Genomic DNA, 27,704 nt, shown 5'->3' on the forward strand with positions numbered 1-27,704 from the left:
TTCCTACCAAACCAAAAGTTTGAGGGCTGTGTGACGAGCAATTATCAGGCGAGACCAAGGCAAAAGAGTTAAGTACCTCAGTCTTCTTGTCTGTTGCTACCAGCCTGCCTGCATCACTCGCTAGGAGGAGCATGCCCTCCTGGACTTCCTTTTCTGGTTGAGGTATCTGTAGAAGCCTTTCTTGTTGTTCTTGGTATCCCTTGCTAAGTGTAGTTCAAGCCAGGCCTTGGCTTTCTCAACCTGATCCCTACACAGCCTAGCAATTTCCTTACACTCTTCCTGCAGTACCAGTTCCCATTTCCACTGCTTGTACATTTTCTTCTTTCTTGAATCCGTTTTGCATTGTAGAGGAGCTCTAATAATGAGAGCTCCAGGCTAAGATTAGAAGTTCTTGGTTGAACACCGTGGCTAAAAGAGCTGATCCCCAGGCCTTAAGTATTCTTGACTATTTAAAGAGAAGCATTGTCTGTGGGGCTGGTGTCTCTGCCTCTTAAGCATGTACTTTAGCCAAGTGAGCTCAGTAATACCTTCACCTTCCAGGTCTGCTGGGTGGTGTGCTTGGAGGCCCACAGGGTCCTGGACTGCAGTGTTATTCCCAGGCCATGGTCAGGTCTGTGCCCTGCACTGCAGGCACCTGCTTCTAGCTTTGCAGGGCAAGGGGCTGTAGCCAAGGACCTGGGGCTGGCAGCAGCAGTGTTTCTCTGTATAGGTCTGCTGGGACAGTAGTGGGGCATGATGCCTATTTTGTCTGTCACTGTGGGAAACCCATTTTTCTTTCTCCATCTCTTCAGGCAGCAAAATGAAATTCCTCCACAAAAAGTAAAGAGCGAAGCACATCCTCATTCCACAGGAGAGAATGGCTTTATCATTTAACATCAACAAATCAGACGTATCCACCGTTCCCATTTGACCTGCTCCCAGGGGGCCGCAGCCTTGGGCAAGCTGACCATGGCCGGGATGCGCTCACACAGGTGTGCAGTGCCACAGGACGATGCAACAGCAGTGGGGCTGCTGGGACAGGTCTCTGGATATCGACAGTTCTATGCACTGGACCAAGCACTCTGAACTCTGTACTAGCACGTTGCAGACAGCCCAGCAGATCGGATCCCTTAGCTAGTCAGTTCTTTGTTTCGCTGTATTTTTCTATTTATATTGGGGTTAGAACAAATATTAACCGATGCCTCTCGCCCTGCCTCCTCCCTGCCTGGTGCTGCAGGACAGTGGTGGGACTGCCACGGGACTGAGCTGGCAGAGCTTGAGCACCGAAGATGGGAGGTACAGAGTTGTGTGGACATGTCTCTGCCAAGCAAAGATGCTGAGAACCGCAGGGGTGATTTGGACTGATGAGGAGGAGCTTCTGATGGTGAGGGGGAACCACTAAACCTACTGAGGACATGATCAGCCTGCCAGCTGTCAGGCTGGCTGCATCGGGTCCTGGCATGAGGAGAGGCTTTTCCTTACGCAGCATAATTAAAAGTGAGTGGTTTAAAAGTTGTACAGCCCCTGGGATGTGTTTGTGGTGTGTCTGCCACCTGCCTGCATGGGCCGGAGGAGACATCTAGTGGCTGAGTCCTAGGCTTGGCCATGCCTGCATGCTCTGGACCCTGATGACCTTGTGCCCTCACCCAAGCTGCGTGCAAAGGGAGCCTGAGGATGAACTCAGCTGTGGGGTCTGGCTGTGGAGACCCCTGTCAGGCAGGGCAGGTTCTCTGATGACATCTGAGTGGCGTTAGAAAGCATTCTAACACTGCTGCTGCTGAGACAAAATGAGGATGTCAGCTGCCCTAGGGAACCTGCTGCTGCTGCTCACCCACCTTCACTGGGGCTCTCCACAGGCCTGAGGCTGGCTGAAGCTGAAAGAAACCCCTCAATGGTCCTCAGTGCAGGGCTGAATGGAGCCTCCTCTGCTTTGGGAGTGTCAGGGGTGGGCTGCATGCTGGCACACCTTGCTGCGGGCAGCCCTGTCCTGCACCATGCCATGCAGGGCTGCTGGAGGGTTTGGAAGTGCCTCTTCCCTGCATTTGAGGGCCATGGTGACCAGTTATAGGGTCAGCAGAGCCTAATTCCACTCATAAAAGAGTGGAGGGGATCTGTGGGTCCTGTCACTGCTGCCTCAGAAGGGTTCAGAAGCCAAAGTTTCCTACAGCAGCAGCCCCTTTCTTTGCTGGGTATAAGGACCCAGCAAACAGTGGAAGTGGATTGTGGTGATGGTGGCAGGAATGGACAGGTGGGCATGGTGGTGGAGGGGTGAGTGCCTTGTTGGCAGCAATAAGGATTGTAGGGCTCAAACCCAGCATGCAGTATCCGGGAGCGTTAAACAGCATGAAAAGCACAGAGAAAGAACATTTTACAGCCGTTTATTGAAGGACCGAACATGAAACTCAAGCAGGAGATGTTGATCTCAGTGTCAGAACAGCCCCGGCAGCTTCAGGCTGAGCTGTGTTGCTCTGGGACTGCGTGCCCTTGGATGCTCTGCAGGAACCCCCCTGTGAAAACAAAGCCCAGAGGGCAGCCGTGCTGGCTGAGGCCTTGAAGCCGCCCAGAATCCACACAGTACCACAGGAGCTGCTTACTTCTCTGCCGGGAGACAGCCTTCAGACCACAGGTGCCGGGCGGCCTGCAGGTGTAGAGCCCCAGGCAGCCGCCGCAGTCAGAGTGCTTCTGGCAGGGCCGGCTCTGGATGCCACGGCAGGAGTGCTGCAAGGGGAGGCAGCAAGCTCAGCCTAATGCCAACAGCCAGGGGGGCAGCTTGTCCCCCCAGAGCAGGTTCTCCCTCACTTTAGTGGTTTACAGGAGAAAACACCCAGCAGTGTGCCCTTATGACCCAGGGCTGGGCGCCGGGGACACCCTGCTCTGTTGGAGAGGTGCCGCAAAGCCTACCTGCACCAAGGGCAGTGGGCAGCCATGCCCTGCGCTTACCGTGTCGCTGTTGAACTTCCCGTAGCCCTTCAGGTGATGGCTCAGCCCCAGGCTCCTGCTGCGGAGGGGCTGTGGTGGGCTCCTGCGGGGCCTGCTGGGGGGGTCCCGCATGCTGCTGCCTGTGGCCTTGTAGGGAGCCCCAGAGCCAGGGCAGAGCTCTACCAGGGCCTCCCACGCTGCAGCCTGGGGGTGGCTGTCATCCGCCTGGTTGTCCCCTCCATCTCCAGCTGGCCGATGGTTGTCTGTGGGCCTCCCAGCTCTGAGCTGCCTTGCTGGAAGGGCTGCCCAGTCTCCCAGTGCCTCTCCATGTGCTGGGAGCGGGGAGAGCTGTGCCAGCAGCAGGACAGCGGCTGTCAGCACCCAGATCTCCATCAGGATTTGGCTTGGCTCAGGGATGCTCTGCTCAGTGAGGCTTGGGAACAGGAGCTGAAGCTGAGGCTGCCCCTCTTCCCCAGCACCGGTTGAAAGTCACTTTTATAGCACCAGCGCACGGCTCTTTTCCCCCGCCCCTGCCATGTCCCACCTCCCCTCCTGTGAGCTAACCAGGCGGCTTGTGGGAGCCTGTCCCCCTCTCTGCACTCCCAAACAGCCCAGCACCCTCCCACCAGGCCACCCAGATCCTTTCAGTGATGGGTACGTGTGTGTGGTGCAAGCACAGCGTTTCAGCTGAACAACACAAGGCTTTGATAAAGGGGGGCTGCTGGTCAGTGTGTGGATCCCTTTTGTCTCCATAAAGCTGTCTGCTGTATTTTTATCTTGACCAAACTGACCTAAGTAGGGCTGCCCTTGCTAATGAAGATGCTGTAGGTGTTAAAAGCAGAGGGACTGCTGTGCAGCCCTATCCTGGACAGGGTCAGTGCTCTGTTCCTGGCTTTGCCACAGACTTGCTGTGAACTTGGCACAGTCATTTGAGCTACACAGTTTGTGTGGCCATCTGTAAAGGAGGGTCGTGCTTTCCCTCCTCCCTGAAAAAGACCAAGAAAATGCCGCACTTGCTGACTAGCTTGGGAACACCTATGAGGTTGTCCTACAGCATTATGTCCCTGTCAGCTGCAGCTGAACACTGGTTGTGGTCCATGAGACCTCCTGGAGAGAAAGAGGTGTGAGCAGCTGCTGGGCCTGCCTGAAAACAGAACTAAGAAGTTCCTTGGATTGGCGCCTCCTTCCCTGATGGTTTACACCAAACCAAAACAGGTGAGTGTTCCCCATAGGGATGTGAGATAAACTATTGGCGGGCAGCAGACAGAAGACCAAAGCAGTGGTTGTAACTCATGAGAGAGAGGAAGCAACAACAGAAAAACATGATTGTGAACAGTGCAATACAAGTTGATACCAGACGCACTCCATTGGGACTTCACCTCCCAGCAGCTCAAGTCCTCTAGTCAGCTTCTGAGCTTGAAACTGAAAACATGGCCTAATTCTTGGAGATGGTACTGCTGGGTGCATGAGGAGGTGATGGAGGAGAAAGCGATGTCAATCTAGTCCAGCTTCCATACCTTCACCTCTGGCCAGGGCTTGCTCTGGACTTCTTCTTGGCTGACGGTGGACGTGCTGATTGCTGGGGAGATGGGCTCATAGGAATGGAGAGACAAACGTGCAGCCAGCAGGCCCATCCGGACACAGGTATCTGTGTCGTGGTTGGCAATTATCCCTGCAGCAATTCCTGCCATTAAACTGTGGAGAGAAAGAACAGCGGTTCAGAGCCCTGGGAACAGATTTGGCCTCAGGAACATGGCTGGCTGGAGTAGAACCCATCTGAGGGACGTGGTTAGTGGGGACGGTGGTGGTGGGTTGATGGTTAGACTCAATGATCTTTGTGGCCTTTTCCAACCTTAACGATTCTATGAATCTAGATCAACGCTTACAGAAGCAGAGTATGTCTTAGAGGAGGGATGAGGTAAAAATAAGAAGTTTGTGGGAGTTTATTACATTTATTTTAAAATGTGGAAGAACAAATAGTGCTATTGATTTGCGTTTCATTTGCTTCTCACCTGAGAAGTTGAAGTCACACCCCATCCCACCACATTTTCTTTTCTCCCCAGTTCTCCAAGAGAGGCTGCAGAAACTAAAGAGGGTCTACAGAGGGAAGAACCTATTTTAGCTTTCTTCTTTTAACTATTTTGTCACTTCTCTGCTCCTTGGTGGAACCTTGTTACATTCCCTCCTTACCCCCATTGTGAAGGTGAAGATGGGCAGAGAGGTATATTTCCCTATGTAATGTGAGAGGAGGTGGGGAAAAAAAAATCCAGAGCTGAAATGAGATTTTGGATTCAGACTTCTGCCAGCTTCATCTGTGATTGTCCATTAGAGATTGGCCAGTAAGAATGCTCAAACAACAGGTGTCTCCCACAGGCAGCAAGGAGGCATCAGAAGTGATGTTATCACCTGCTCAGCTCTGTTGAGGCATGGGGACATGTAGGGTGCTGCTGGTAGTCAGCTGGGAACAGCCAGGATTTGAATGTAGCTAAACTCAGGTGTGATGCTAGGAAACTGGGGAAGGACAAAAGAGAAGGGAAGGTGGAGGGAGAAAATAATGATATTTGAGAGGAGGAAGCAAGGGCAGGAAAACACAGCAGCAGGGAGGATTAATGGGCAAATCAATGTGAAAGGGAAAATGACTGCTTTTCTGCACTCTGGCTAATTACCTCAGTATCATTCTTTTTTTTTTTCTCCTTAACAAAGGCACAGAAGATTGTGGTTTTCAAAACCATTCAATCTCTCAACAGCTCCAGAGACTGAGAGTAAACATTTGGGGGTGCATCCCCTAGTGATACCGTGTGCGGGCAGGCAGTGTTGTGTTGCCAGGGCAGCTGGGTGCAGGGAGCAAACAGCCGCAGAGCAGCATCTCCAAGGGCAGGAGAGCCTTGGGATCCGAGCAGGGCCACGGCCTCCTGGATCAGCATCCCCTACACAGTGCTTTGGAAGGACTAGGGCTCACAAGGCTGAGCTGTGTGTCTAACTCTGGGTTGTACCCTGCTGCATGGTCCCTTAGAGGAGGCAGCAGGCCAGCCTGTTTCATCTGTTTGTATGCCAAAGAGATGGCACTTCTGGCCCATTCTGGCACTGTTCAATGCAACAGGATCTCAGAGCAGCTGCTCCTGGACAAACATGAGTGCTGTGAAAACCCCTGTGTGAACCTGGGGACTCTGAGGAACAGGATTTCTGGAGAAAACATCAATTAATATCCCAAAATTCAGAGCCCTTCCCACACTGCTGTGTTCAGCTCTACGGCACTGCACAACATGACAGCCTCCTTCACAGTGCCGCACTGAATGCAGCCAACTCACTTGAGAGCCAGTTTGGGATATGAGGAGTAAAGAAAGATTCTGGTGTTAAGTGGATGAATTAGCTTGGCAAGAAGATATTCATTGGCTTTTTTTATTCTGCCCACCTAAATAAGAAAAAAGGAGAGGTGCTTCTTTGTTGAGTTATTGGTAGGTAAGAGAAGAAAACAGAAAGGAAATATCTGTCAGATGTGTCCTTTTGGTCTGGCCTAAGGCAATGAAAGGAGAGAATCAATTATTGCAGCACATGAAGCAATAATAATAATAATAATAATAATAATAATGTAAAAAACCCCACCAGAAACCTGACTGCTACATAGAGTTTGACAAGTTAAAAAGGAGTATAATGAAATACTTCCCTGACAGAAGGAGAATTGATCACTGAGGCTAGGAATAGTATGTGTCATTTCTTATCTCTATGTGCAGCAGCGTGAACAGGCAGGCGAGTTGCACAGCAGACTGTTGTGAAGCACAAGCTATTGCCAGAGGCGAGTGCAGAGCCTGATGTAGTTCTTTTACAGGGCAACTCCAGCTCCTGAGGATCAGTCCCACTTCCACTGGAGGTACATGAGTTAGCTGGTAAGGGTGCTTTGATGTACAATGGTTTACTCAGCTTTCAGCAGCTCAGCCCAGAGTAATCCAGAGCTACAAGATGGCTATGGAGGGCTTTTATCTTAAACAAAAGCAAACCTAATAAGAGCAAGGCTGGCTTCAAGGTGCTCAGTGAGACATATCTGGTGAGCGCTGCAAGGAATCAGTTACCAGTCCTGTTCTTGTGGCTGCTCCTCAAGCAGCAGAACATTGTTTGTCTTTGTAGTAGAATTTAAAAGAAATCATGTTAGGGTGGTTCCACGTGTAGCTGGGGAATACAGAGAGGTTAGCAATGTACCTGTCACCGGCTCCTGAGACGTTGACTATCTCCTCGCTGCTGACAGGGATGGCGGGGTAGTGGGCAGCACAGAGGCTGGCAGCAGTGGTCTGTATGGGGAGAGAGGGAGGTCAGTGAGCACAGCTCAAGCTGGTGTCATCCAGACACGCATAGACGCTAAAAAAGGGGTACAAAAATAAACCAATAATCTTAATAATCTTTTTTCACACTTCCAAGGAGAACTGTGATTTAAATTCCTGAAAATGAAGCTTACAGTCATGAATATTCAGGAGAAGCACATGTGAAATGAGCTGACTGTAAGCACTGCTGCCAGGAGCCAGGACAGACAATTTTCTTCGCTAATCCTCAGAGCTGTGCGTTCCACCCACAAACACGAACATTTGCCAGCACTGATGCCATGTTTCCCAGCATCGCTGCTTCACCACCAGAAATAGCAATGATGCTCTGCAGTCCCAGACCGAAGCTGCTGAGAGCCCAGAGTTAGTGTTTCCCCTGCCCTTACCTGCTCATGAGGTGTTGGATGAAGAGAGATGCTCCCTCCCAGGCTCCTGCCACACAGGAGGACACCGTGAGCACCGAGGGTCACAACCACACAGCACAGGTGGGTCAGCAAAGGGCGGGCCAAGGCTGCTGCCATCTTGATAATGTCCTCCAGCCTGGATGGTGCCCCTTTAGAGAGAGAGGAGGAAAAGCAAGGGCATAACTTGAAACGATCTCAGTGGGTCCCTTTGTGGGCTGGCAGCCTGTAATTAGGAGCAGCCCACACAGTGCTCCTACTTATAAGCGCTACTGAAAATGTGATATTTTTTCTTTTCATTCATGGGAAACATGATTTTCCAGCGTTAGATTTCCATACTGTCAATCCTATACTTCCCTGGATCTACACATGTCTATAGAGATCAAAAACACCATCCTGAAGAATGACTTCCATGTTTTAATGCTTTTGGGTTTCTGATTGCATACAGTGCAGTATTTCATTTCCCCAAAGGCTGGTAATGTCTCCAGGTGCCCTCAGAGCATCTTCTGTCACTGAAATATATATCAATTAGAGATTGCTTTTATTTGGGTGACAAAGTGAGGAAAACGGGACCTCTTGGTTTGCACAAGGAGCCACACTAGGCCTGCTGTGCTCTTTGATCGATCATCGGTTTGGGCTGGGCCAAGCAACCCACACAGAGATGGCTGAAAGGTGGAAGATGCCAATTCCGCTTATAAATTCCCACTGCGTTATAACCCAGTGTGACTGACATGGGAGATGGGGAGGAAAATGCTCTCTCCTGGTCTACATTATGTGAAATAAGCAGAGTCAGCATGACTGACTCTTCTGAGTGTTCAATACCTGCTGGCAGAGGGTTCCCAAGAGTCCGGTTGATTGCTTTTAGCTCTTGCAGGTTGGGGGAGATGTACGTGAGTGCTTTCCAGCTGTCTGAGAGGAATGGCTTAGAGGCCTTGTTCTCATCTGTCGGCTCGTAGCACACTTGAAGGGAAGATTGCAATCGGTTAATGAACTGATTCATCAGTGTTGTTTTTTTTCTGTATCTGAGTGGGACACAGAGCAGGAGGCTTCATGTGATCTGTACAACTGGGGCTGTTTCTGCAGTGTATCAGAAACCTAAGTATGATTTCCCCCGCACTGGGGTCCAGGGTCCCCCAGTTTTCCTCTTTGCTGCTCAGCAATGACAAAGTTGCTTCTGGCTCTGGAGTGATACAATCAGTCTTTGGATCTCCCTTAATCTACTTTGGGAGCCTCTGCCACATACTAAGAACATCATCTCCTTCTTCAGGATTTGCACTTTAAAATGAAGGCATAATTGCAGAGGTTTGGGAAGCCTTGTGAAGGGTCCTCAGCATGCCAGAGAGTAGCCCTGTGTTTTATGGGAAGTGGAAATCCTCCCAAACGTTGCTTCAGCACTTGTTCTGAGAATCAAACTCCATCGCTGCTCAGTGTGGCAGAAGCACATACAGCTGTGCTTGCCTTGAGATTTAATGCAAAGAGAACAGTTTTTTTCTGGCTTTCTGGCAATGCCAAAGGGTTCTAGCTCCTACGTTATAGCAGATGTTATTTAGCTGCAGAATGAGGCAAACTCAGAGAAAGCAGAAGTCTTTCATCCATTTCAAAAAGAAAATACATCATAGTGTTTGGAAAGGAGCACTCGGTAACAAGCAAATGCTGGGTATTTCCAGCAAGAAGTGGAGAGTGCTCAGAGTACATGGAGCACCCTGGTGCACACACCCATAGGAGCCATGGGGCCAGGACTGGGCAGGGTCTCCTTACCTGCTAGCTGATGATCTCTAGCGAGTTGGCAGATGTACTGGATAGTGGAAAGAGGCACATTTCCATCAATGCAAACTAGTGGGGCCCGGCACAGATTCTCCTTGAATTGGGACACCTAGTGAAAATCCAAGACACAGAGCAGAGACAGACCAAGTCATTGCAGAGAGGCAAAATGATTGCTAGTCATACTCAGGATGCAGGGTTTTTGCTTATACTGCAGCTCTTAAACACAGGAATGAACATAAAGAAGTGATTCCCTAAGGAAGCTGGATGTCTACTTTCATCTCTTCTCTTCCCCTTCTTGTTCTCTGCTCCCCATCATTAAAAGGTGGACTTGACAGTTAGAGGCCCTGCAGCAGAGGAATACAGTTTGTTCCTCACTAGGCCCATTTGATACTCCTGGGTCACTTAGAGACCTACAAGGAGACGGAAAGCTGCTATTTAATATCTCTGTAGGACTCCCTGTGCTCTGCTTGTTTTGACTACGCCTTTGTTTGCTGCCTACTGAGGCCCTGGAGCGTGTCCAGAGAAAGGCAACGGAGCTGTGAGGGGTCTGGAGCACAAGTCTTATGGGGAGCAGCTGAGGGAACTGGGATCATTCAGTTTGGATAGGAGGAGCTCAGGGGAGACCTCACTGCTCTCTACAATAACCTGAAAGGAGGTTGTGGCGAGGCCTAAACGTCAGGCCAGCGCTACAGGCACTCTTGCAGCCTCCCTCCTGTGTCTCTGCTAATCCTGGCTGAAAGAAAGGCTGCCAAAATGCACTTTGCAGCAGAAGATTGGATCAGAATTTCCACTGGCCACAACTGGTTCGTAAAGCTCAGGAGAACTAATCTGTCATGTAATGGTTTTCTGTGCCAAGGCCTGGGAGAGGCAGGGTGGGGATGAAAGTGGGAGCAGTGACCATATTTTTCCCTCACTAAGAGCCCACCGATAAGTAAATTGCACTTAACATTCATGTCGCTGCTAGTCATGAAGTACAGGATTTGTTCTGTTGACAGCAGAACGAGTAGGGAGGAGGGTGCAGTGATGGGGGGTTTCACCAAACCAATCTGCAATTACTGCTTCCATTAGCCCTGATGTTTCCAAGGGTTGCACGTGCTGAGGAGCAGTGTTTGTTTATACAACTCAGCATGGAGAAACAGCATGGATGGTGGACGGAGGGAGTGGAATAGGAAAACTTACTTTAGGTAGTGTTCTGTCTACATTTGGGGTTTTTTTTCCTTAAAAGGAAGAGATAAAATTTCTGCTGGTGGACTGGATTCACTGCTGGCCTTAAGATGCCAACAATGATAGGTTAATTGAAATTCATCGGTGCAGGGGATTTTGGCCTGCACGTCATGGGATGGTAGCAATGGTGACTTTTTATGGAACAGAAATATAAAGAAGCTCCATCTGGATAAGCAGCAACAGGTACCTCTGGTAGCTTGCCATGCTGCAATCTCAGTGGCCAGTGTCTGGGGTTAACTTTAAGAATTTGCACGTTCCCTCTGCACACCCACTCCCTTCTGGTACAGCTTTACTAGCTGGTTTTTGTCACACCTCCACACTGCTTCTCATAAGCAGAAGGTTGCAAATCAGCTGGTATGCATACGTATTGCTCTGTTATCTGCTGGTGGATGTCCATATCTCCCAAGCCAACGCTCAGCTCCCCAGCACTGGTGATCATAGCACTGTAAGTTGCTGTGCTCTTCCCCTCCAGCTGCAGGATGGCACTCATGTCCTAAAGCAGGGAGAACAGTTATAAAAGGGGCACGTTCCTCTTCTCTGTTACACTTGGCTCAACTTAAATATTCTTTCCCTGCACCCACCCAATCTGTGGCAGCAGCCCAGCTTGTTGTTTTCCCTTCATCCTCCATTCTCCTTACAGACAAGCAACATTTCAGAGGTATCTCAGTCTAGGTAGAGTTCTAGAGTTCTTGTTCTTTTTGCTGTTTTCATTGAGCTGCTCAAATTACCAGTATTAAGGGCCCCATATGCTCTTTCTCTTGGTATAGCAGGACTCTAAAGGCACCAATAGGCCTTAGTGGCCCTGACCAGCCTCAGCTGGGGCCTCCACCCATAGTCCTGGCTTTGCCCTCAGCTCTGCTTTTTCCCCAGAGGAGCATCTGATGCTCTGGATTGGGGTTGCTCCTGGCTCCCTGGTGTCAGAGGATGAGCTGCTGCTCAAGTCAGGTGTTCCTCTAGTGTACAGCTGTGTGTGTATGCAGCTGTAAGATCCTGTTCTTCTGAATCTGGGAGGCACATAGCCTTGGTTCTATGCTTTCTCTGTCTTGTGGCCCAAATCAGGCTGGTTTTAGCACTGCTTTGTTTATGCTGAGGGTCAGGCTTTGCATATTTCTGGCTGTGCTTAGGCCTTCCTAATTGTTTTTGCGATTCTTCCTTATTTACTTCTCTTTCTCCTTCAAACTCCACTCCCTGGAGCTGAATTAAGACCACGTGGTTCAAACTTCAAGCTCTACATACATCTAGTCTGTATTCTGGGGGTAGCTCCTCAGCTTTTAATGGTCTGTACCTAAGCAGCACTGAATTATTCTCCCTCTTAGTGATGAGATGTGATGGAAGGCGGCTTTTATGTTCGCCAGGGTTAAAAATACTTTTCCCATTATATAATGCCATCACCTCCGTTCTTCTTACAAGGCATCAATGTGAAACATACCATGTGGTGACAGTAGTGCAGGATGGACTCTGAATGTTCATCCTTCCCAACAGCTGACAGAAAGAGAGGGGTCAGCCCAAGACGGCTTAAGCAGTCTAGAAGCAAATGAAAAGACATTAACAGGTCTGTCAGAGGGAACTTACGCACTTCCCTGGCATTTCCTGTACCCATCACAAGCATGCAGGCCTGCCGACATCACTTCTGTGTGTGACCTTGCCATGTGGCTGTTCCAACAATGCTGTTTTACTAATGGGTTCATGGGAAACCCTTCCTCCCCTCCCTTCAGGTTACCACAGTTCATTCCTCAGTGAATGGGTTGCATTTTTTCCTCAACCTTTCCCCATCTGTGATCTGAAGTGATAGTATATGTGTGTTAGGAAGACTTGGGATAGATCAAAAACCAGAGCAATCCTAAGATCTTCATGTTATTAACCATGTATGTAGCAGGGCAGTTGAAACTAGACGATCATTGTGGTCCTTTTCAACTCAGGCCATTCTATGTCCTCCTGCTAATTTCAGCACTCAAACACTGGTCTGCTTCTGCCTGTGCTATAGCACCAGGCACACTGTGGTCCTTTGCTGTTGCCACTGACTGTAGCCCTTTCTCTCCTACAGTAACTTCTGTGCTCCATTTCCTCTCATCCTTGATGCATGGTTGAATAGACCACTTTTGAATAGGCATATTCATTTCAAATCCTTCCTTGGGACATACTCCCATTGCAACCACAACGTAGCATTAATTCAGCACTTACGACCGGGCTGTTCAGCAGCCATTGCAGAACAGTAGTGCTTATTTAACCTCAATTTGGGGTCACTGCGCTACTTACTAGTTAACTTCATATTTGAGGTTCTTTATTCTCCAGACTCTTGCCCAACTCCCTTCCTTCTCATTTTTTGGAGCATCCCTTGCCTTTTCCAGGCAGTCTGTCCCCTGATGTATTGCCTATTGTGTCTCAGATCTGAACAGTGCTCAAGAGCTCCTGCTGTTGAAGGAGTACCAAAGGACAAATCAGAGCTGGCAGGCACCCACAGGCAAACCCAAGCACTAGGTACCTGCCAAGTTTCTTCCAACGCCGCCAAAAGTTCGTCTCACTCTTCCAACGTTTGTCTGCCCACCACCCTGGAGGAATAAATCATTTATAAGCAAAGCTGGAAGAGCTACTTGGTATAGATGCCGTGTCTCTATTAACATCTGAAGTGAAATTGATATTGCTAAATCATAGAGCAGCAAAGAGAGACCATCTAGGTTTGCGAGCACTGCAAACTCCCACAGCCCATCTAAGCACATCAGCTCTGGTGACAGAGGCCCATTGCCTAGAAGGGGAGATCATTTTGGTCTCCCCGTGCATAACTATCTTGATTTTATTGACTACAACCTCTTTGAACAACACCAAGGAGTGTTTTGGTTGAAGAGCAGCCTTCTGAATTTACTTGCTCACATCAGCACTGGGACTCCGGAGCTACTGACCCAGACTTGATGGGCTCTGGTACTGCTTTCCAGGCCACCCAGCTCCCACCTGTAAGCAATTGTTTGTTTGCTTGGCTTTACTTTTTTCACTTTGAAGACAAAGCAGGTTTGTGTCACCTTTGCCAGTGCTGCCTCTGCAGTACTTTATTCATTTTAATTTATCATTTTCTTCCCAAGCATCTCTCTCTCCAAAAACCTTTCTCCACCTTTGTGGTTACCAGCTTCTCCTTTCTCTCGCCTCTGTCCATCTGTCACAAATGGTCAGATTGCCAGAGCACAGGCAGTTCCTCATCCATCTCTTCCTCCTCCTCCCAGCTCTCATGCCAGAAGAATTACCTCAGTAAATGTCCAAATCTCTCTGGGCTTCACCAATGACTATCAAATTGCTTTATAGCTCTTGACTCATAAAATCCTGAAACATCTTTTCTACTTCTGAAGACAGTTTGCCACTGGCATTCCTAATCATCGTCCAGATAATCCAAGGGCTTTTCAAGAGTAGGTTGTGACATGAAAGAAGAAAGGATAAGATGTCCTTGTAATATAAAATCCGAGAAGAAGAACAGGTTAAACAAACTTGCAGGTATATGGCAGGAGATGCTAGCTTAGCACCTGCATTTAAATCCTGTGTGCTGGACAGAACAGAGTTATAGACTTTAGAGGATACAAAGATAGTTCTAGTCGGGCAAAACAACAGACTCTGAATCCAGATTACAAAGTATATATAAACAAAGGTGGGGGGTACTTGCTGGGGAGGGTGAGTGTGCGATAGGGAACTGAGATGAATGTGGACCCCAAGTATCTTAGACAGTGGGGAAGGAGGGAAGGGTTCACTAGCATTGGGTACAGGGGTAAAGTGTCCCCTGATAATTTGAGAGACCCCATAGGTGCATGCCCCAGCGGATTCTCCCTGCGTTCAAACAAAGAAAGCTTCTCTGTCTCTTTTGGGGATAAAGATAATGAAGCAAACATTGGAACAAAAATTTTCCCAGCAGGTGTTTGGGTGGCAAGTACTGAAACATGTGCATACCCACACAGTGCAGCTCTGGGCCCAGATGCTCTCTCCCTGTGTCAGCCCAGACACACAACAATACCTCCGTACATGCTCATTTTTCTTGCTTGTAAACATTCTATCCTTCCTAAGCAAGCAGATGTATTGCCATCTCAGGGTACAAGATCGTCTTCCTCCCTCCTCTTGCTGTTCTTGGACCTTCTTTGAACTTGCCGCAAAGCACTCCAGGGACCCTTCTTCCCCTGTACTGAGCCTTGAAATTACAGACAGTACATCTGTCCTTAGTACACAATAAGGTCTTCATCCACTCCTGTGACTGCAAGAGGCTGTTCTCCCTACTGTGTTCTTTATTTTTTAATTTTTCTTATATATATATATAATTTTTTATTTTTTACCCCCAGGCTCCTTCTGTTTCCCTTGGCTCTCCCCAGTTGTGCAGTCAATTTGACACGGTGCTAATTCTCCACCCCTTTGCTCTTCTGCATGGCAGTTCTCCAAGCCCTGAACTGTTTGGACAACCTGAGTAGAATGCCATGTAAGCAACCTATCGCCTCTGTCTACCTTTCCACTACTTGTCACTCCTCATTAACCCAGATGCCTCTCCGTTACATTTGCTTACGCTCCCCTTGAATTGCCACTGGCACTGCCAGGAATACGGCTGTTTCCATCTGTGACTGTCTCCCAGTGAGTGTTGCAGATTTCCAAAGCACTGAGCCTGCCTATTTTAGCTCTGCAACTTACTGTGCATAATAGAAGAAGCCAAGGGAAAAAAATACATGTACTCCAAAGCAAAAAGCAAGGATGCTTGTTTAGACAAGTCAAACAACATAGCTTTGAACATGGTCCTCTATTTCAGTATTAAAAGAGGATACTGACTGTCATTGGTAATGAGCACAAACCTGCTTAATGCAGTATCATCATCTATTTTTCAAAGCTGATGCCATCAGGAACACTAAAAATACACACAAGCTCCTTTTTTCTGCCTGGCACGCTGCTCTTCTCTTTCAGTTTGCCCCTGCATCCCAATGGCACACATTCACCCTCACAGCAGATGAACCAGCCGACCACCAGTCGTGGGTGCTCCCTGCTGTTGTACAACTCCACAAGATCTAAAAGAAATGAAGCTGCTAAATTACTTTAGAGTGGATGCGATGAGAGATGATGTAGCAGCTTGCTTGCAAAGGCGAAGAGACAACTGACTGATCACACCTTACTGATCAGTCTGAGCAGTACCTGAGAATCTATTCGATGTTGCACTCAGGGGAAAGAAAGGTGAAAATGGGCTAGTTTAGATGGTTTGAAATATGACTGAGCTTTCTGGCAAGGCTTCAAGGAATTGAAAGGGTTTCTAGGACCTCTTCCAGCATCCTAAGAAGCTTGAATTCCTAATGTAAAGATAACTCTGCTCTTCCTGAAGTTGTGGATGCCCCATCCCTGGAAGTGTAGAAGGCCAGGTTGGATGGGGCCCTGTGCAGCCCAATGCAGTGGGCTGGAACTAGATTATCTTTGAGGTCCCTTACTACCCAAGCTATTCTATGATTCTCCTGGATGTTCTAAAACCATTATAACCATAACTACTTGTCCAGCACCTTTCCCAAGCCTAGAAAATGTTCATCTTTCTCTGCTGGTTACTTACATGCAAATAATTACTTAAAAGGCACTTCACTTCTGGATAGCCTTGAAAGCCACATGCAAGTTAAAACTAGTACAGAATACTGCTGTTTTCTTGCTAACTGGGATAGCATGTGTTGCAAATCTCTACAACAAACACAGCATGTGTAAGGGTGGGACCTGCTGGGTGCTAAGCAATTTGGAAATATCCTTAAAAGCCAAAGCAGAGCATCAGCATTGAGCCTGTTTCTTCTTCTGTGCCTAACCACAGAGGCTGTCAGTTCCCAAGTCCTCCTACAGCTTGGCATTTGGTTAACTGCCATAATGGGCCTTCAGCTCCAGGGTTTGCTGCTATGCAACATTAAAAATCTTCATTTTCCCTTGCCATCTGCTTCCAATGGGGTTTGTGACTGCCCTCAGCCCCTCACCACAACACGCATGGCCCAGGGGTCTGTATTCACTACTGCTATACCAGCAGGTGGTTTGCCTGCCTCTGATTACTCCTTGCCCTGATAGCCTAGTGCAGGCTATGCGTGTTCTCAGTTCAATCACAGCTGAAGCTGTTAGACTTCTGGGTTTGAAAACCTGCATAGCTGTTGCTATAGTACATGTCACCCATAACTATTATGATAGTTTCTTTTACCTCCATATCATTTAATTTCCAACTTCCTTAGCAATAGCTTCACCAGCTGGTCTTCTCCTATCTGATCGAGACATCTTCACAGTTGGCCCCATTTGAAGGCAGGAGTTTGCTATCAGCAATCAGCACAGAGATTTGAGACACTAAACAACGTACAAGCAAGCTCTACCACCTCAATCTCAAAATAAATAAATAAAATCATGTAGGTCATATTATGGCTGCTGTTTGCAATGGGAAAGTCTTCATGTCTTTAGCTTCTTGGTCAAACCACAATGAAACACACAAGTTCTAATAACACTTAAAATGCCTATATGTTTGGGTTTTTTTTTTAAGCAATTTTTTTTCTTTATGACTTAAATTTCTTATGATTGAGGAAGATGGTTCTTATTTATCTGTAAATGCTACTTTTCTCAAAGGCTTCTTACCACTCTGGGTACTTCACAAGTAGTCTGGCTCCTATTCAGGCTGCTAAGACAGCCTAAGGCAGCCAGAACTGGCTCTTACCTGGGGATTTCCTCACTCTAGGATCTAATCTTGAATTACATATAGGTTAGCACAGTGAGAGTTTTCATCTATTGCTTCTAGCTCTTTGCAAATGTACTTTGTGAATGACCTGGGCAGCTCTTCTACAAAAACAGCTCTTTGGGTTTTTGGCATCAAATAATTACACCGGGATACCTGTTGAGGCCAGAGTGATACGTTGAGATGGTAAAGATATGTTGCTCTGTTCCTTGAGAGGCAGTGACTCTCGGCACATGAACAGAGCAGATCAATGTGTGTGTATCCACCTAGACAACATACCAAATACATATGACTACAATTCCTGTGTGTGTGCCTACGTGTTCATACAGACACAAGGAAAACATGCACTGACACCATCTTCTCCCCACCACCCTTCTTTGGATTGGCAACCCTGTAAAACTAGCTGGAAACTGCAGTGGTGATAAGCAAGCTACTATAGATACTATACCAGGATGACAGTGTTCTGTGCCTTGGCTATGAAGTCAACGTTGATACCTCCAATCACCACCTTTAAAAGGAAGAAAGAAGTAGAAAGTAGTTGGAAGGAAAAGTTACAGTTTTTCTTCGCTTTTTTCCACCCTCTTGAAAAGCCATCTGATTCACAGACTGAAGGCCTGTGCTTTTTTTTGGTTGGCTAGACACAGGTCTGTGCAATTCCAGTCTGAGAGAATGGAAATCTCTCTTCAGTGTTGTTTTCTGAATTACGCCTGCTGATATGCAGCCCCAGCACGGTAGGCAGGACGTTACAGAGAACATAGAGGGGTGCTGACAGTTTGATTGAGTGGTCACAGGGTATAACAATTTTTGACAGATTCAATCTCAGAAAGATGGAAGCAGTGCTGTCTAACAGGAGTGAGAGGAAGGTTGGATAGGGAGGGCTTGTTCAGCCTGGAGAAGAGAAGGTTGCGGGGTGACCTCATTGCAGCCTTTCAATACCTGAAGGGGACTTACTCCCAGGAGGGGAGTAAACTCTTCAAAAGGGCTGACAATAGCAGGGCACAGGGAAATGGTTTTAAGTTAAAAGAGGGAAGATTTAGGTTGGATGTTAGGGGGAAGTTCTTCACTAGGACAGTGGTGAGGCCCTGGAACAGGCTGCCCAGGGAGGTTGTGGATGCCCCGTCCTTGGAGGTGTTCAAGACCAGGTTGGACGGGGCCCTGGGCAACCTGATCTAGTAAAGGTGTGTGTTTGGTGGCCCTGCCAGGCAGGGGGGTTGGGACTACATGATCCTTGAGGTCCCTTCCAACCCGGCTCATTCTGTGATTCTGTATGAAATAGATAAAAATGGGCAGAATAACGTAGTCATGTCTTACAAGCTCCCAGAAATTACCCCAACCAGTGAAACTTTATGGATCACTGTCTTACTGTCCCACAAAGCCAGAAAAAGCAGCACAGCTCCACAGACAGAAAGTTCCCAGATTCTTTGGGGACATAAAGTTCTTTTTTCCTCATTCTATCAAATGCCAGGTTACTGCCTCTGGAGTCACTGCACTCTTTTATGTTGACAAATCCTACTGCAAATGGGTTTTAGAATCTTTTTTTCAGCTCTCTAAAGACTACCTAAAATAGATTTGCTGTAAATCACGTAGTGCAAATGAAATCTAAGATCGTGAATGGAGTATTAGAGTTATAATGGATCACATTTGGGGTAAGCGGCACATCTTGTAATTCTGGCAGCCATGAGAAGGAGGCCAAAGAAAGAAGATATTTATAAAATGTGTGTGACTCAGCAGCTCAAAATATCCTCTGCCAACACCCTCTTCCAAGTCTACTCCTGCAGGCACATAAATTCCCTGGCACTGAGAGAAACAGAGTTGAAGTTGTGCATAAGGTCACAATAAAAGGTGAAAAAGTGATGAAAGTTTTAGTGGATTCAATAGTCAAAGATTTAATGGGATTAGGCCATTGTCACAGTTCATCCTCTGTAAATAAAAAGGGAGAGAATATTTAGCTGTGAATAATAAAGAAAATTAAAGAGAGAATGTCTGCCAGCATAAAGGAGACTGAGTGGTCGCTGGATGAGTCACCTTACACCTTTGGAAATAGATAAAAACCTGTCTTCAGTGCTGCCAGCAGACAGGTGTTATGTGGAGGACAGCAGGGGACTCACTGGCTGAGGCAGGGTTGTGTCCCTTCTGCGAGGCAAGCTCCCCTTCCTCGTGGCTTTCTGTAGTTTGCTCAGGGCCACTGCAATGCTGCTGCCCACTCTGGCATTGTTTTGGATCAGAGCAAGGTCTGTGTGGCATTTTTTTGAGGAAAAGAGAAAATACCAGCATGACTGGCGCAACAGAAGCCTGTGTGGGAACTGCCTAGAGGGAGAAAGCAGGAAATGCATGCTGTGAGACTTGGGAGATTTGATTCCCAGAAGCCAAAATCCAGTGGAACATATGCTGGGTTCCAGTACCGTATAAACCCGCTGAAGTTTTAAGTATTCACCTTCTTCTGTATCCATGGAGAGTAAAGCTAACATCTTCATTTTACAGACAGGGAATAGAAGAAAAGGCCTCACAGAAGATGAGGTGTGAGATGTGAGGGATTTCTCTGACTATCTGTTTTGGCATCTCATTTTTAATGCAAAACCAAAGGAGGACAGTAAGGGTGCTACTGAAAAATTGAGATGCAGTTACTGAGCTTTCATCTGTTTGCAGGTAATGAAGCACTTGCCCCTTGCTAAACTGTCAGTAAAACAGCAGCATTTTCCAGCAAACATCATTGGAGGAGATGATACACTACTCCTTTATTCACTCCATTTAGTAAAAGGATACTGGAGTCCAGTGATTTCCCATTGGTTAATTCATTGATCTTCTGTAACAAAAACGGGGTCAGTTCTTTGCCTGTAATCCCTTTGGACCTGCAAATGTAAAGAAAATTACTGAGACAAACTGAGCTGAGACAGCATCAGAGTAGAAGCACTGCTGTGAGCAGATTAATTTATCACCATAACCACATAGCATAAAAAGTCCTGTAAACAAGCTTCAGGGTAGATAAAACCATGGTGGAAACCTTGTTGTGGGCTCATCCACACCCAAGGTTAAGCTGTGCTACAACCCCTCCAGCACTGTCCCTGAAGTCACTTAATTCCCCAAAACCACAGAGCGAACAGAGGTTAAGGCCTAGGCTGCTTCTCACCTGGCTTCACTGAGAGCTTGCTGGATGGCATCTTCAATAAGGTGGCCCGAGGCAGCTTGCTCCTGGGGACAGGGCACTGCTATCAGAACACCGCTGCTCAGGCCGAGCCCCAGAGTGCTGGCTGGGAGAGGACAGGCAGATCGTTATGAGGTTCTCTTTGGACAAACTGAATGCTGAAGGAAAAGGACAGAGAGTAGTTGCAGGGTGTGTGAACCCACAGTGCTGGAGCTAACTGTTCTCAGCTCACCCAAGGACAGGTTCTTGTCCAGCTAGCAGTTTACATCCTCCTATTTCTTTTGAGGCTGTTTATACAATAAGAGGCAAAGACTTTCTTAAAAAAAAAAAAAAACAAACCAACCAAACATCAAAAAATGACTCCGCTTTTTAACCCTCTGTTCCAGGGCCTACATGGGTCTTTCCCTGCTGAAACACACCAATAAGTTTAGCTGCCTCCTCTTCGTCCTGGACACGATATGGTGCCTGGAAGCCACTCTGTCTTGAGAAGAAGGCTGGGAACATCCTTGACTCTCCAAAGGCAGCCACACAGACCCCCTGAGTTTCCTGTAGTAATGGAGGTGACATAATCAGTAGAGGAAAAGGGGACCCACAAAGTGATATGGCTTTTTCCTTCCAACCATCTAGAAACTGTCATTCTTTAGAATCACAGCATTAGCACAGGGTTTGATTATTTTTGCACGTTTAATCCATCCCATTCTATTCTGTTCTGTCACCAACCTTTTTCAAAGCAAAGAGCCAGACATGGTAAGTAGTCAGACAGAATCCGGCATATTGAAACATGCGAGACACATGCGTCCTTTGCTCGGAGCTGATCAAAAGCAGGGCAGCTGTCACTAGCACAATGCTGAGTCCAAGGTAACAAGCTGTGACCTGAAGTTATGCCATGAGCTGACAGGAATTTAAATGAGTTCTATTTGTGATTGGAAATTATTGACTCCGGCTGTCACCTGAAGTGCTGACCCTGGTCAACACTTAAAAATGGACTCTATTAAAAATCATATTGTTTCCCAGTTTAATTATGGCTTTGTTTTAGATCTAGCTTGCCTGATTCATCAGTGTGGGAGCATTCTCCCAGTAGACAGAAAAGTGAGTCTGAGCCCGGAGAAAAGGCCATAGCCATTTGGAGCAGCTGCTGGAACAGCCTATGGGGCACAAACAGGATGATGCTAGGGGGTATCCCAGTGCCCAAATAGCCTCAGACTAGAGAAGTGAAAAGACGGGCATCCTCACATCTCATCCTCTAGTTATTTGTCAAAATCTTAGGCTTAATAACTGCCCCAGCATCACTGGGCCCACTTTGCCCTGTTGTATGCATTACACTGAGTACGTAATCACCTGCTTTCATGCTCAGCAGCCCATGATACCTACCAGATACTCCAGTGTCCTGCCAATATCAAGGATAGACTTGACTCCTGCAGATACAACGGCAACTGGAGTTCGTCCTAGCTCTGTCAAGTCAGCACTCACATCCAGAGCTGTCAAGGGACAAGCAGCTGTTGTTTGTGATAGTGTTGCACCTCAAGGCGATGTGATCTGCCCTCTTAAAAAGCCATGTCTGTCTCCTTTTGTTAACACTTTGATCCACACACAAATATTACAGTTTTAAAGCATGCTTTTAGATGCTACGGTTCTAAGGGAGACTGAAAACAAAGAAGTCACTTGATTTAGGGCAGAGATGCAGCCTTGCACCGGCGGTCACAGTTGTTGGTTCGCATCAGTAAATAGCATGCAAAAATATGGTCGGCAAAAAAGAAAGGACAAAGTTCAAGAAGATGGGGAAAAAAAGATGATTTTGGTAGATTTCAATACTGACACAACTGGCAGAGAAACACAACAGAAGTTTTGCTGACCTCTGGAAACCCCCAGTCCAGAATTTACATCAGAAAGAGATAGCACTCAGCAGAGTGGTGTGTTTACTCTATACTAGGAATATATATAGCTAAAAGGAAAGTATGTTATGTACTTAAAGGTCACAAACTACACCGGCAAAGCTGCACCACATCCCAGGTTTCCAGAGAGCAGCATGGACTAGGGCATAGACCTCATTTGTGGTGAGACCCACCTCCTCCTCAGCTCACAGATGAATGTAGTATGTATTAATTTTCTTACTATTCTCTCCTCCCCGATGGACGCCTCCAATGCCTCCTGTCACAAACACAGGGATTCCTGCTTTGTGTGCTGCAATCATTGTTCCAGACACGGTAGTTCCACCAGACAAGCCCTGTATGGGACAGCAGGTCACAGGCAGCCCCCGGTGTGACACAGAGAATGCCACATGCAGGCAGCTGTGGTTCTGTTCTGACAAACAGCAGCTTCACAGCAGCCTGTTGACACAGTTAAGTGAAATTCTGACACAAATATTCTTTGCAAAAAAAGGCAGAGGATTCATCATCCCTGCTACATAAGCTGTTCTTGCTCTGCTAATAGCAAAGGCCTTCATTCTCCAGGGCTTTCTAACCAGAAGGGTTCTCGGGCAGCTAATGTGACTATCAGCACTATGTGCATATTTTGGGGTGACTTGCTGTCACGTAGTGCATGTGTAATATGATGATGCCTTATCGTGCCAATATGAATATTCTTCACATAGCCAGCCAATCCTGAGTGACTTTTCAGGAGCCCTATTTCAGGTCTGCTATTCCCTGACTCAGATATATTTTGACTCTGGATACACGTGCTATCTCAGTGAGGCTTAAAGCTACCTGGCTTGAAGCCGGAGACCAACCTGTTGCTGTATTGAAAACACCATAGTAGAAAGTCAGTGTACCATACCTGGCTGAGGACATAAGGAAGATCTCTCCGAGACACTTTAACTGCATTTTTACTGCTTGCCAAGAACTGAAGTTCCTCATCTGTGAGTCCCACGTGGATTTGACCCCTTAAAATACCTATAGTGGCTGGCACTGCTCCATTTCTCATTATGATTTTTTCTACCTCTCTGGCCATGCTAGAAGAAGACAGACAGGACAACAAGCACAATATTAGTGAGGCAAACAATCAGGCAAGAAACCTGCCAAGCCTCATGGCTGGCATTCCCTGTTTCCAGTTTTGTGCAGTTCTTTGGATTTCAGCTAAGTCCAGTTCTGCTTCTGTATCTTCCTCGTGGCAGAACTTTACACCTGATTTTGCAGCAGTGCAGAACTACTCAGAGCTCCTGTTCTAAGGACAGCAATGGACAGGCTTTATGCTTCATTTCTGAGGCAGGAGCTGTAAAATAGCCTGGCTAACCGGCAAACCTATTTGTACACTACATTACTAAATATCAGGGATCTTCTCAAATTAGCACCTTTCTGTACCTAATACTTGTTATTTCTGAGATCACAAATCTTCTCAGAAACCCCAGAAAATTCAACTCCTACTCAAATGACCAGGATATATTTTTCACAGTATAGACAGTGAGATATGGGGTACCAACAGTGTTGAAAAGCTGCAAGTTGAGGATATTCTAAGGTTAAAAAGTAGGCCTTTCTAAGCTTTGCAGGCTTTATACTTGATCATTTGTGGGATATCCTATCCTTTTTTAGCAGCTATCTTTACATCTGTTGGGCAATCTTCAACTATTAAAACTATCTATTCCAAAAAAAAAAAAGATTTTTTAATGATTCACTGTAAGATGGAGTACCAGGCAAATTAATGGCAAGGTAAAAGGCAAAATGGAGAATCAATACCAAAATCCTCCTGTGCTTTGTAGAAGCTATAGGATGGAGAGGAGACTGCTAGCAGATGACTGTGTAGATTGCTGTGGTTTCTGGCACTGTGGCTCAGTAAAAAAACCCGCATCTACAGGATGTGAATAAATAAAGGTGTTTATTTTTTCCTGCATAGGGCGCAGAAGGCACTGAGAGGGACCATCAGTTCTCACAGCAGCTGCTCTGAGTGGTGCCAATGAGCAGATTTCACTGTTGCGTTCCAATCCTTTTTGTATCACAAAAGGTATACAGAAAGAAACTACAGGGGAGTTTTCAGTGTCTGTCATTGTGCAGCCAGTAATCGTAGTATCTCTGGCTTAGAGCAAATGATGACATTATCTGTTGCCACATTTCAAAAGAAGCCAGAAATGTAAGGTGTTGGGTAAGGAGAAAATAGGTATGAATGCATGTGTCCTATGGTTCTGCTCTACTTGGAAGTCCAAATACAACTTTTTTTACACCAGAGCTTAATTTCTGTATCTCTAGCAACCTGACATTTTCCCTCACTTTGTTTTTACAATGTTGTTGAACAAGGAACATAAACCCACAACCTCAGATTCTGAGGATAGGCCATGCCATGTGTAATGATGGTGCTCTCCAATGCTACGACCGGTCTCCCCTCCACCAGGGCTTCCTGTATGGAGGGCTGAATCCTGAAATAAGAACCTGGAGATAAATGAAAAGAAGTCAATTATTTGCAGGGGTATTTGCAGTTACTACCAAGCTATTTTATAAAAGGCAACTTGTCATCATCACAGTAAATTCATTCTTCTCCTCAGCTGTTCTTTTGTGTGGGTTTGCAAGTAACTTCATGACGACTAAAACTGTGTTCTGTGTGGTTGAACTATTTACAAAAATAAAAAAATTTAAAAAATTAAAAAATCACCATAATTAATACAAATAACAACCCTCTTCATGATCTGAATGTTACTCTCCCACCGTTGTTACAGCTGTGTTGCTACTGGCTCCAATAATATTACTTTAATATTACTTTAAATTGGCGTTGCTGTGAATGAACTGAGCACTGTAATCGTGCCTGAATAATGCTATATTTTAAGAGTGCAAACACAAATATACCAAGACTACATACATAGTAAGACTATTGTGCATCAAAATGTCACCTACTTTTAGTGGTATTATCAAACAAGGGAATTCCCTGTGCATTTAGGACCTGAAGTACCCTCCTGAAAGCTGAAATAGCTGCTCATTTCTTTGCTCCCAAAACACTGCCTGCTGTGTTCAGATGAAGAAGATGCTTTCCACACAGGGACTGTCTTGGAATACACTACTCACCATGCAGAAATCTTCTCACCTGCGTGGTCCTATGTGCCTCAGTGGACACGTGTCTTGCCAGTCTCCAGGTTATCTTTGCAATCATCTTGTGCAGAAGGATGGTCCTAAGATTACAAAAGTCAGGTAAAAATGGAAGTAGTAATTTAGCAATGATGTGAACAATCCTGGGCTTGCCCAGCAGAATGCCTGGAAAATTCTTGTGTTTCAAGCATGAGCTGGGGTGCCAAATCAAAATGTTAATCTGAAGAAACTGAGTTGAAAGAGCTCATCTAGCCCAGCCCACTGTTGATTCTGAAATCGAGGTGGGAGCAAAGGAAGGGAGTAATAAAGTAAAAAGACTTCTGAAGTTCCTGTTTTGATTTCCAAAGCTACTTGTTTATGAAAATTGCAGGCTCGGCCGCTGTCACTTCCAACCTGAAAGATCACAAGGATAAAACTGTAGGAATACTTTAAAGAAATGTAATTATTTTTTGCTGGTGTCTCGGAGGAAACAAGCAGTTCTCTAAAATAAAGAGTGAAGCTGAGGACTGGAAAGCCAGATTGTAACTGTAAGGAGGGAAGAGAAGCTCTTCCTAGAGCCAACAGTGCTTTATGTATGCTCATGTTACATCATCTTTCTTAGCACGAAGTGTTGGAAGCAGAGGCACAATTCAGCCCCAGCAAGATCTCTAGAACTCCTCTCGTCTCTTAGCAACTCCTATTCACTTTAATTAAATTCATTTCAGGACAGAGAAAGAGGAGGAGAGAGTTGCAAATGTTAAGAGTCTGGTCTGGTCTGGGCCCCAGGGCAGTCTCCCTCAACTCCAGGCTGCTACACACGTATTTTTGCTGGGCATTTGGCCATATCTCTCAAGCCTTCCTATTCCTCACCCCTTAACTGTGAGGAAAGGATTTATTTCTTCAGTCTTTTGTACCTATTGTTACTTTAGATAGGAAATTAATTAGAGTACGGTACTGTGTTTGTGTTACCAGAACACGGCTCTGATCTCTGCACAGTGTGTGGCATTACAGCCATAGAAGCACAGCACACCCAGGAAATGTGTTTTGTTTTGATTTTTCAGAGTCTAAAGGCTTCAGCTATACAGAGCAGTTTGGGCTGTGTAACAGGGAGATTCTGCGGGACATCTCCCAGACCATCACACCATACATCATCATGACACACAATACACACCCAACCAAAACAAGGAGACTTGTTTTTCTACATTCAAAATCCACTTTTTAAGACAAAAACCCAAACAAAGTTTATGGAATCCTATTGTTGCATGGACGTGGCTCAAGCTTTGCTTCATGCTTACAGCCCCTGCTTGTGCAGTGCTAAGCTCGCAGCCAGCAGCCTGAGAAGTTCATGTAAATGCTCTGCTCTCGCTGAGGGTGTGTACACACCCCTCGCTCTCTGGGGCAAAGTCAGCCTTGGAATCCATTCATTGAGCCACAAAGGTTATGCCGAGGAGCAGTTGGGCTGCTCGAGCAGTGCTCTGAATTTTAACAAACCCCTGGACTCTGAAGCTCAGCAGCCAGGAGTGCCCAAGCCGCGCTGGGTGGTGCATACAAACCAGCTGTCCCCACCTGCAACCCGAGAGGAATTAGCTGGTGTTGGCTGGAAAAACGGCCAGCCGGCTGGGGGTTTAGAAGCTTGGCAAGCCTAGCAGTAAGACCTGTCTGACCTTAGGCCCCGTAACAAACATGTGCGCGCTCCTAGCACGGGTTTTGCACAGCTCTCACGCAGTGTGGCCTTCCTCCCTCCGCCAGTCCGGCCCTGCTCACCTCCCCTCACCATCACCCCACGCACCTGCCTTGGTGCAGCACTGCCTGGTGTCCCTCTTACCTCCAGACACTGCCGTGTGCACAAGGCAGGGTGGGCCCTGGAGCTGTGCCTGGGCAGCCCTGGCAGAAGGCGTGACGGAGGGGCTGGAGCTGTGGGGCTGACAGCCATTTATTATTAACCACAGGCGAGCTCAGCACTGCGGCCAATTGCTGCCTGGGGCTAAGGGGCGATTTCGCTGCAGGGCAAGGGCAGCTTCTGCGGTTATTTCTGTTCACGTGGTGCTGCATTTTCCCCTCACGCTATAATTCAGATTCTTTTGCTGCTCTATAGATATATATATATATTTAATGAGTGAATTCAGAAATCACTAAAACAGCACCTCTGTAGAATGGGTTCCTTTGTACATAGTGATAAAAAGCAGAGAAACTGCGCTTATGCTTTCCCTGTGGGTTTGCCAAACACAGCTCTCAGCCTCCCAGAGGAAAATCATAGGATCACAGAATGGCAGAGGTCGGAAGGGACCTCAAGAAATCATCAAG

General features: G+C 46.8%; 3 protein-coding genes across 12 annotated transcripts in view; 1 reads left to right on the top strand and 2 right to left on the bottom strand.

Annotated features, from left to right (window-relative positions):
- The window catches only part of DENND2A (DENN domain containing 2A), a 51,429-nt gene extending 49,935 nt beyond the window's left edge, over positions 1 to 1,494 (top strand). For all 5 annotated transcript variants that reach the window (XR_014936333.1, XR_004307852.2, XM_085521549.1 and 2 more), the window contains one exon: positions 792 to 1,494. Coding sequence is in view for 3 of the 5 variants with exons in the window: in XM_085521549.1 (XP_085377675.1) it covers positions 792 to 823 (32 nt within the window). In the remaining 2 variants the exon portion in view is untranslated. The remainder of the gene's footprint in view (positions 1 to 791) is intronic.
- Positions 1,495 to 2,340: 846 nt separating this feature from the next.
- On the bottom strand, positions 2,341 to 3,979 carry LOC146762438 (uncharacterized). 2 transcript variants are annotated; one of them, XM_085521736.1, is made up of 3 exons: positions 2,920 to 3,979; positions 2,574 to 2,697; positions 2,341 to 2,486 (listed from the first exon to the last, which is right to left on the bottom strand). In XM_085521736.1, exons 1-3 carry the CDS (start codon positions 3,289 to 3,291, stop codon positions 2,428 to 2,430), a joined length of 555 nt encoding a protein of 184 aa, XP_085377862.1. In that variant the 5' UTR covers positions 3,292 to 3,979; the 3' UTR covers positions 2,341 to 2,427. The 2 variants fall into 2 exon arrangements, with proteins under 2 accessions (XP_085377862.1, XP_085377858.1); XM_085521732.1 differs by having other exon boundaries at positions 2,341 to 2,697.
- A 185-nt stretch (positions 3,980 to 4,164) lies between these two features.
- On the bottom strand, positions 4,165 to 27,383 carry LOC107315955 (uncharacterized). 5 transcript variants are annotated; one of them, XM_015866911.2, is made up of 19 exons: positions 27,226 to 27,383; positions 25,401 to 25,504; positions 24,659 to 24,773; positions 23,191 to 23,365; positions 22,531 to 22,642; positions 21,790 to 21,896; positions 20,838 to 20,964; positions 20,404 to 20,524; positions 20,040 to 20,125; positions 19,385 to 19,509; positions 17,725 to 17,784; positions 13,080 to 13,146; positions 12,027 to 12,121; positions 10,962 to 11,090; positions 9,368 to 9,482; positions 8,432 to 8,569; positions 7,595 to 7,761; positions 7,093 to 7,181; positions 4,165 to 4,593 (listed from the first exon to the last, which is right to left on the bottom strand). In XM_015866911.2, the coding sequence occupies exons 2-19, from the start codon at positions 25,483 to 25,485 to the stop codon at positions 4,398 to 4,400; spliced, it is 2,109 nt and encodes a 702-aa protein (XP_015722397.2). In that variant the 5' UTR covers positions 25,486 to 25,504; positions 27,226 to 27,383; the 3' UTR covers positions 4,165 to 4,397. The 5 variants fall into 5 exon arrangements, with proteins under 5 accessions (XP_015722397.2, XP_085377699.1, XP_015722413.2 ...); XM_085521573.1 differs by having other exon boundaries at positions 25,420 to 25,504; positions 27,226 to 27,258; XM_015866927.3 differs by having other exon boundaries at positions 27,190 to 27,231.
- Between the last annotated feature and the right edge of the window lie 321 nt (positions 27,384 to 27,704).

The sequence above is a fragment of the Coturnix japonica genome, chromosome 1 (genome assembly GCF_054131305.1).
Source record: "Coturnix japonica strain WE chromosome 1, WE-NBRP24, whole genome shotgun sequence".
Lineage (NCBI taxonomy): Eukaryota > Metazoa > Chordata > Aves > Galliformes > Phasianidae > Coturnix > Coturnix japonica.

What these genes read in the sequence shown, in the direction of transcription:
- LOC107315955 (XM_015866911.2), bottom strand. Translation starts at nt 25,485, where the DNA reads ATGATTGCAAAGATAACCTGGAGACTGGCAAGACACGTGTCCACTGAG. An exon ending in TTCCTTATGTCCTCAGCCAG is followed by an intron (nt 22,643 to 23,190) that starts GTATGGTACACT and finishes TGTCCCATACAG; the next exon opens with GGCTTGTCTGGTGGAACTAC. An exon ending in CACAGAACACTGTCATCCTG is followed by an intron (nt 13,147 to 17,724) that starts GTATAGTATCTA and finishes TTATTCCTCCAG; the next exon opens with GGTGGTGGGCAGACAAACGT.
- LOC146762438 (XM_085521732.1), bottom strand. Translation starts at nt 3,291, where the DNA reads ATGGAGATCTGGGTGCTGACAGCCGCTGTCCTGCTGCTGGCACAGCTC. An exon ending in GGAAGTTCAACAGCGACACG is followed by an intron (nt 2,698 to 2,919) that starts GTAAGCGCAGGG and finishes CTCCCCTTGCAG; the next exon opens with CACTCCTGCCGTGGCATCCA.